The sequence below is a fragment of the Perca flavescens genome, chromosome 2, assembly GCF_004354835.1.
Source record: "Perca flavescens isolate YP-PL-M2 chromosome 2, PFLA_1.0, whole genome shotgun sequence".
Taxonomy (NCBI): domain Eukaryota; kingdom Metazoa; phylum Chordata; class Actinopteri; order Perciformes; family Percidae; genus Perca; species Perca flavescens.
Window position 1 is genome coordinate 17,518,045 of NC_041332.1, and position 9,899 is coordinate 17,527,943.

A 9,899-nucleotide genomic window follows, 5' to 3' on the forward strand; every position below is an offset into this window, starting at 1 on the left:
GTGGATAAGATGAGAAACCATTTCATTCAGAGATGAAAGGAAGCTCTGGCAATGACAGCACTGCAAGAGCATTCACACACATGCACGTATAAAGACAACGATGTAGGAGCTTCCTATAAGTGATCTTGAAGGCAACAAAAAGAAAAGAAGATAAGACAAAGAAAAATGACGAAAACAGCAGAGTAAAAAAAAAGAGGAGAGGTAGAGACCCTCAGGGCAGCGAAGGGAGATAGCAAAAGATAAAACAAATGGGGTCCAAAAAGAGAGAAACCCAAAAGAAAAGCGTGGTAAAATAAGAGAAGGAAAGATCGGAGGTGCATAGAACAGGTGAGAAGGGAGGAAAGAAAGAGTGGAACGCAAAGCAGTGCAGCTGCTCCCAGTAAGGAACATATGAGCCTATTTTTGGGTTTCCCCTCGTGCTGCTCTCGCCTCATCCACGTGAGAGAAGGGGAAGGAGGAAGGAGGCAGGCAAGTTGGAAGAGGGAAAGGGAAGAGGATCAGAACTGATCAGAACACCGCTGCATGGCAATCCTGCTCCATCCTTTGGCCAAAAATCCAATTTCACCAGTTGTGTGGTTGAATATTTAGTTGTAAAAAAAATCTTTTTCTTACGTAAAAGCAAGTGAAAAAATAGCCAACAGGAGCTGCGAAACTTGCTATTGCTATTGTGATTATTATTATTAATATTATGAGTGGTATAAATAAAAATCTTAACCATCATTTTAACATTTAGAATAGAGAAAAAAAAGTTTAAAAATCAATAACATTTGGAAATATCATTAGTACTGTAGACAAACACTACATTTATCAAGTAATTGATAATGGGAAAGGAGAAAACTAGCAAGTCTAACATCAAATATAAAATTCTACCAGTATCTCTGAAATGTGTCTTGTTTCTTGAAATATACTTTGCCTCAAAAAGAAGAGCGAATAAATCAATATTTAGGAGATCAGCTATGTGTAATGAGGGTTGCAGATATACATGAACATACACACAAACACGTGTTTGCTCTCAGAGTAAGCTGGTTTGGTAATGGTCTAATGACTTGGGGAGAGGAATAAATTCTGTTATGAGACGGTTTTGGCTGAGGGGATGGGGAAATCGATTACAGTATTCCATCATCATTTAGTCAGCCATATTCAGGCTCATAAACACCTGCAGGCTTCATACTTCATAAGTGGGCATCAGTGAACATGTATCTTATACAATGATGGGAATGTAGATGGAATTTAGCATACTGATTATCTAGACCAAAAGGAAACATTTAGTTAAAGTAAAGTCAAAATATTTTTTATATAAGAATGTTACCCAGACTGAATCCAAATATTTCTGTAATTGGAAATAAAACGGTAAGCAGCAGTCTTACAATGACTCATAACCTTAGTAGTGACGCAAGCACTTATTTTGTGGGTGTGTAGGCCTGTCTCATTTTAAAACCTTTAGAGACCAGCCTCAATGGAAAACAATTTTTCTGAAAATGTCAGACATCCCGGTCATTCAAGTATTCCTTTTTAGTTTGGCTGTGAGCCCTGATGTGAATCAGCATCTTCTTAAAACTAGCTGCTTGTCTCCTTCTCTAAGAAAAATGACCTTCAGTTTCTTTGTCCATACAATAAAAAAAGAACAAACTACACAACTCTTTCAAAGGGAGCGTGCCTATGTTCTCACAGCCCTATGTTCCCACATTTCTAAGATTTTTTTCCAAAATTAGGCCCTATTGTTATTTCCTTTTTCAGAAATTTGTATCAGATTTTATCCCCCTAACCCTAACCCTAAAAAATGTTGTGGGAGGAAGGGCTTAAATTGAAGGGAAATGTAGGAACACAAGATCCTAGAAAAATATCCTTGAAATATGGGAACATAGAGCTGTGGGAACATTGGGCCTAATTTTAAGAAGAATCTTACAAATGTGGGAACATAGGGCCTAATTTTAAGAAGAATCTTAGAAGTGTGGGAACATAGGGCTGTGGGAACATAGGGCCTAATTTTAAGAAGAATCTTAGAAGTGTGGGAACATAGGGCTGTGGGAACAAATATTGCCTAATTTTAAGAAGAATCTTAGAAGTGTGGGAACATAGGGCTGTGGGAACATAGGGCCTAATTTTCAGTGAAAAAAAATTCTTAGAAATGTGGGAACATAGGGCTGACCCACAGAGGACATTTCTGCCACAGAAGAAAAGCACAGGTGTAAATAATACAATTAATGATGGCTGACTTCTATTTAGCTGCTTTGATTTCAGGGTCCAGGCATAGTGGCTCATTGTCACACACTTGAACAGAACAGAGCTATTGTTAGTGTTATTATTAGTAACACATGTGCTTTTCCTTCTAACAAAAGTCAAAATGTCTGCTGGGAAAACGGTATACTTGAACTTTCTGGTGTTGCTGAACCAGTTCAACAGCCTCATTTCAGAGTTTGTTATCTTTGAATTTGACATGCAAATTCAATATTTGGTTATTATTAACACTGCTTTAGCTTATGCTCTAAAAACCTAATCACTGTATTATATCTTTGACAACATGTTCCTTATATGTTCCTTTGTTCGCCATAGGTTTTTAATTTCATCCAACTGGCACAGGCGTTACTAATTCCATTAACGATGACCCTGTTGTGTTCAGTTGTCTCTGTAAACCATGGCAGTGTGACAGTGAGCCAGCATAGACAATACCAGGACCCTAAAATTGAAGCAACTAAATGGAATTTAGCCATCGTTAATTTTATACCTCTGATTATACTGTGACATGTCAAAATATCTTCCATGAGACAGGCCTGTATGTCCAACTCAACAGTGCTGTCAGTAGTTGTTGAGTCTGTTTTTCATTTCCCCTGATGATGATGATGATGATGATGATAATGGTGATGACTTACTGTTGCATTTTATTACATCAACATACTAGAAGGATGATCAACCATTTTAAATGCAAATAAAGTTGTTTCAAGAAATGCATTCTCTTGCTATAATCTGTCTCTTCTGCACATATTGTAAGATTGCAAGACGCTGACTCTCTTGTTTCTAACACAGTTGTTGACACATGTGAAACTTCATTGCAACTGAACTATGACTGAGTCTAATTTGAAGGATTTCTTACAGAACAATCTTAACATTTTCTCTTTCTCCTCTTGTATCCCTTACAAATTCCACATCTCTCTCTCTCTTTCTTATCTGCACTGCTCATTTTAACAGTGTCTTATTCCCGGTAATGTGGTGCTGGCGGCATTTCCCATAATTCCTGTTAATGTATGAAGGCCACAGTATCGTCTAATCTGGTCCGTCTGAGCCATTTCGGTCTCAAAGGGGCAGCACGTCCTCTCTCTGTGAAGGACAATGTTACAGTGCAAAAGTGCATAGGACTTTGCATGTGTTTTCATGTGTGTTCTTTCATGTGAGCAAGCCTTCTATCATTTTTATTTTTATATTTGTTTGTGTACCCAATTATATATGTGTGTTTGTGTATACCAGCAGTGTCCATGCTTGTTAGACTGTATAATCCCGTTTTTCCAGAGTCACCAGAAGGTCTGCAACTGTGGAGTGACTCATCCTCTCCTCTCTAGACAGCAGCAGCAGAATAGGTGGACTCCGGCGCCATCTACTGTACTGCCTGTGTTAGAGCACTTCTACCAAACACCAAAAAAACACGTTTCTTTTTTTTAGGGGGGGGGGGTCATGTATTTTGTCATTTACTTATATTATTTATTTATTGTTTTCTATTCATTTGTGTTGCGTGTGTGTGTGTGTGTGTGTGTTTTTATAGCTGCATTTATGTCTCCCCATATACTGTACCTCAAGGTATGAGTGGGCAGTTGTTATTGAGGGTCCTGGATTAAAAAATTACTTGGCATTTTCAAGATTTAATACTGTATTGCCTTGCAACTAAGTTGCTAGGAATTTGGTGCACTGTGCTCATTACAAAAAAACAGAAAGTGTTCATAGCAGGACAGTCAATACCCATTAAAAACACATAAAGACACATATAGCTCTGTCCATGCAATTGTACCACTATACTAACGTTTTAGATGATAATCAGTTGCTTAAGTGGACATGCTCAGCTGAAGTGTTGCATGGTGGTGGTGAAAATGTTTTTTCTTATTTTTTCCCCAGAATATATACCACCACTATATAACAGAAATATTTGACTTCTTAAACACTTAATTTTTTGCTAAGATTTTACCTCAAGTTTCTTTAAATGCATGCAAATGTCACATACTATAGACATATATTGTTGCTACACATCATAAAAGCTATTGGTGCTCACACTAAGTGAAATATTTATATCCATCATCACCATTTGTTGTGGCTGCACCATCACATATGCTGTAAATATATCTTGTGTAGCATTGTGTTGCTATGTTTATTCAGACTGACATATTGGGTTATATTTATTATTATTTTTGTAAACATTTAGGATACTCAGTAAGAGCTTAGTTTGATAATGTTTAATAATGCCTGGACACCCTGCTGGACTTTGTGAAGAGGTTCAAAACTGTCTGAGTCTGAGAGATTAAAGAAAACAAATGTGTGTTATAAACAGTCTCCAGTGTATGAGGTGCACAATCAATCCTAATGCAGTCCAATAAAGCACAAGCCGCAAAAGGAGTTGTGAAAAGCTTTCTTTTGTCCAATGTAGATACAGTTTCAATAATGAAAAAAGAAATGATGAATACCTATGCAACATTATAATCTTGAATCCTGACTGATAAGTCTTTAAATTGAATACACCATCAGTATTACTTTATGCCAAGCAAAGGCAGATTGGAGGTAGGACAGTAATTATTCAGATCAGTTATTTTTATGAAGGAGAAGAACGTAAGCGGTCTACAATTTTCTGGGTTTTCCAGATAAAATAGTCAAGTTCATAAACATATGTGAAACAATGAAACCAACAGCCTGACAAAAGAGGAGTTCTCTTTACTGCCGCCAGATAGCAGTAGTAATTAAGCTTGCAGTCTGATATAGTTTTTGGAACGTGTTTGTACCCTGGTTACACTGCAAACAATGCCAAATTAATTTATGGTGGTACCGCACAACTGCTTTTAAGTGTAACAAAAATTCAGTTGGCAGACTTCTGTGTCATAGTCCGTGAGGAGGACAGAAAGGACTTCTTTGCTGAAAAGGGGAAGTATACATGTTATTGCATTCACAATAGAAGGTGCAGCTTCTGGGTTGTGTTCACTGCACATGTATTTAATCTATCTTTCATGTTTTATTTAGCAATATGATCCAGTCAAATCATGTTTTAACTGGATTTTATGCCACTCTGCTTTCCACATTTTTCTTTCATTTTTCTAGGTTCCACTGGTTGTACTGTAACACGTTTGAAACTTCAGCTCTGCACTGGTTGATATTAGCTGGTTTCAGGTGCTTCATATCAGTGACACTTGTGTGTTCTTGTGAATCTCATCACTCTCAAATGTATTCAGCTCTTGTCTCTCATGCATCTCATCACCAGTTAATGATATTCCTCACATGTCCCCACAGCTTAGTGACCCATAGGTTAACCCCCAAGTCTGTCAAATATTGTATTTCTGGGGTTAACATCTTTTGGCACAACTCCTCATAGGCTTTGTCTACATTTTCTTTCAAATTGTATCCTACGATTGACTTCTCTCCGATGGGCTGCCATGGCTGCATGGCCGCCTCATGAATACTTCCAGCCTCGACAGAGTGACCTCCCTCAATGCAGATCTCTACCAATTCTGCGTTCCTCCTCTTGAGCTCTGCGACGTCGTCTGCCATACGCTTTCTTCCATAAGCCTCCACTTTCTTCCAGAAGGTAAGGTTAAAATATTTGTAAAGCTTCAAGTCAATGCTATTCCACTGCAGGGCCTTCGCCCTAAGCTCAGGAGTCAGTTTAGACACAGTGGATTCCTTACGGGAGTTGAGCCTGAAGAAGACAAGGTCATCCATCTCCCAACAGAGAGCATCCTTAAGCAGGATGAGCGATTCCTCAAAGTACTCCATTAGCATAACTAAGTGAAAGCGCTCAGCGATATCCATGATGCTCCCCTCTATACGTGGGTCGTCGGTATCCAGAGTGTTGTCCTGCCCAAAGTCAAAGAACATCATGTTCTTCAGGAAGAAGGAGTTAAATCCATCTGGGATGAAGTATTGTTTAGGATCACGCAGGAACTCAGCCATCTTATCCTCCCCTGGTATGCTCCAGGTCAGAGGAACAATATGACCATAGTAATGAAAGGATGACTCAAAGAGCCCTGCCGGATCTCGCAATATTGTACTGTAGAAAGTGTCTCTTGGCAGCACTTTGGCCACCTCAGGTGCATTGAATCGCATGTGGTTACACATAATGTTAAAACACATTCCGGATTTGTAGCCTTGAACGTACGTGTGCTGAAAAGGTGAGGGGTAGAAGAAGTCGTTCCGGCTGTTAGGGAAGGCAAATTTGAGTTTGTGCTTCTCTCCAAAGCGGAACAGTATGTTCAGGAAGGTGCTGCTGGCAGTTTTATGGGTCTTCATAAACATGATATCTACTTTTGGAACACAAATGTTATTGTCATGCTGTGAGCTGTTTGTGGTTGGCTGGGTGCTGTGCTGGCCTGGTTGGGGAGGACAGGAGTGAGGCACTGGAAGCCTAGAAAAATTTAGCATGGGGAAATGATTAAGTGTCACCATACATCTATCATAGAACATTTACAGTTAAGCACTGAAAACTGTAATTTGTACTGGTGTTCAAAAGATACATTGTGTAATACTTTCCATCTGATAATATTTCTTATCTTTTGTCAAAATGCCAAGTTTAAAATGTGTTTTTAAAATGTGCCATTTAAGACGAGCATAGTGTCGCTAAAATCCAGTGATTGATCTGTAGTTCTTGTTCTGCATCCAATCAGCTGCAACTACAATAATGAACACATGCTGCCCTTAAATGTAACTGAGCCAATTGTAATTGAGAATGGCTCAAACATGATAGTTACTGAATGTAAAATCTTAAAATGCCAAGACATGTTGCTTTCACTGTTATTTAACACTGCTTGTTTTGTCCAACTTGTAGGTGCAATACACAACACATATACTACACAACGTATGTCATACAGTCAAATATTCACCTCTTTATTTGCATTTGCAGAATTAGTGATTACTCAGCACAAGAAAGCAGTAAAATTATTCTTCGAAATGCTTCACCTCATGTCCAAAGCTACAGTATTGTATTGGACTTTGATTTTAAAGTTGATCATTTATAACGTGGTTAATTATATGGTAAATGATATTAAATCATTTTATGATCTTTTGTGGGCATTTCTTCTTTGTTTCTGTCACGTTTGTTGTTTCAGAAAAAAGCTGAAATTAAGCTGCACCAGCTATATCATTGTGTGTTATTTTGGCAAGCACATTTCAGTAGCAATTAATATATGAGTAGACATAGCTAAAATATGTGTGGTCAAGTTTTAGGTGAGGTGACCTCTTCACATGTGAACCTGGGGACGCTGCAAATTACTGTCAATTTGTCAAATATAAAAAAGCTTCTCAATGAAGTTCAATCAAATCACAGGTCAGATTTTAAAGACAACTTTCCTTATATGAACATTGGATGATCTTGAAGAAAGTTCAGGCAGAGTAATGTTTAAGAGCTTAACAACATTGCTGCCTGTGAGTCATTAAATTCAAGCAAATACATTGAATTATATATACTAATATTCTATTTCAATTAATTTTAATTCTATATAGTAATTTAGGCACCAACACTTTGAGTTGAACATGTCATTTCCAGTAGCCAGAATTCTGTTACACATTTAGGCCCATACATGTTTTTATTACTATATATAGATAGCCACCTATAAATTATCATAAACAAGTATATAATTAGGTTGCAATGTGCTGAAGTTAGAAGATAAGGTCTAGATGTTATAGATAAAAGGTGAACAAAGGTGGCCGGGTTGCCTCAGTGGGTAGAGCAAGTGGACATATGCTCAGAGGCTTATTCCTCGACGCAGAGGTCCAGGGTTCAAATCCAACCTGTGACAATATCCTGCGTGTGTTCCCCCTTTCTCACCTAGCTGTCCTGTCAAAATAAAGGTGGAAAAGCCCAAAAAATAATCTTAAATACAACAGTTGAAAAAAGTATGAGATTAGCAAAATGTTCTGACTAATTAACTTAATGTGTTTTTTGTTGTTGTTGTTTTTGTTTTTACCTTTGCAGCTTTTCTGCATTTGCTAACTGACCAGTATTAAATCTATTTCCTCATTTTAGTGCTGCCTTGTCTTCCTAATAACTCAATATACTGTATTTTTCTAACACTTTCACAGGTTTCTATGGGACCGTTATATTTGACATCTTGTCTAAAAGTCTTACTCTGGTTGACTGAGGTTGATCTGTAATGTTGATAGAACGTAGAGCAGAGTTCTGGTGATGAAGAGGCAACCCACAGTGACACGTTTGACCAGGAGCTGCCACCACTGCCTCTGGTGTGTTTGGAATGGTAACAGGGAACTGAAAAAGATCACCTCATGAGAAGAGGAAGTATATAAAGACAAAGGGTGCTGTGAACCACACACACTTCCCTTCACAAACAACACACATTAACTTTTGTAGTTAATGGAAAGAGTTCCAATACCAGGTCAGTGAAGCTTCATAGGTGCCTGATCAAAGGTCAATTGTCAAAGCAGACGCCAATAAAAAAAACAAAAGAAAAAAAGACAAGAAGAAAGAAGAAAAGAAAAGAAGTTAAAGTTAAAACGTAAGTGTCACTTTGACTTTAAATAAAGAAAGACATATAATGAAAAACTTGATTCAGGTTGGGAATTGTCTGCTGGTAAGCATGAAAAATATATAAAATAAATGACAAAATGGGGTCCAATCCAGAGAAAGGTGCCACATACAAGACAAGCAAACCAAAGACACATCAACAAAGTACTTTAATGTTTAATGTTATTACGGATTACTGATATCTAATGCAGTCTGGCCAAAGTTAATACTCAGAGACGTACAGTACATATTAAATTTCATGGCAACACATGCCTATGTGTGAAACACATTAGAAAGATATTTCCTCTCTGGTGAAATTACATTTGCAAAATTAATATTGAACATTAAAAAAAAGACTGTCAGTGTACTTTGAACCCAAAGAATACACAACTGATTATTAGCATGCAGCCAACTTATAAAAGTTAGAAATTCCTAAATTGTAAACACATTTTCTTTTCTTTTTACTTTCCTCATTTAACTCTACTTGTCACATTTGCTTCTATGGTTTTGCCATGTTCTTTTCTGAAGAGACACGTTACAAATACAATATCTTTAAAGTAAAGATCCACTGTAGATATCATGTTGTCACAGAAAACAACACAGTCTATTGCTTTAGCCATTTTCTGTGCATTCAAACCAACTAATAAATCCATTGTAATCATTAAACACATTAATTGTGTTACTGTTACTTTGCTTAAAAATATTAAAACATGGAAAACAATTGAAGTAATGTGCTTTAGAAAATTTAAATTCACAGATGATAATCAAAACATCACAATAGATTTGCATAAGGAAAAGCGAACTTACTTAATATGTGGCATGTTAGTTGCTGCACTCTCACATCAAAGTTCTTCCTGCCATAGCAGGCATTTGATATCTTATCTTCTTATGGCCTTGTTTACTCTATTGTAGCCTGGATGATACTCTGAGCCTAAACTGTGCTATCTCCATAGTGACAAACTTTTTTATCAGATACAAAAACCTGTCCTGGTATCAAGTGTTGAGTTCCAGGTGTGGAGGAGCAAAGAAAAGGCAGGGCGCAGGTATGCCAGCTGCTATCATGCCTTACTGCAGTATCCTTTCCTCTCAGCAGAGGCCCTCATTTCATTGCTCAACTGCGGAGATTTCACTCTCACTCAAAATAGAAATAGAAAGGATCTTTATTTTATGAATTTATTGCAGAATAGCAGGGTTCACC

The 9,899-nt window shown here is 37.5% G+C and overlaps 1 protein-coding gene across 1 annotated transcript; it reads right to left on the reverse strand.

Moving 5' to 3' along the window:
- Positions 1-5,442: 5,442 nt before the first annotated feature.
- Positions 5,443-6,606, reverse strand: LOC114562453 (galactosylceramide sulfotransferase-like). Its single transcript, XM_028588829.1, has one exon. The coding sequence runs from the start codon at positions 6,604-6,606 to the stop codon at positions 5,443-5,445; it is 1,164 nt and encodes a 387-aa protein (XP_028444630.1).
- Positions 6,607-9,899: the final 3,293 nt, after the last annotated feature.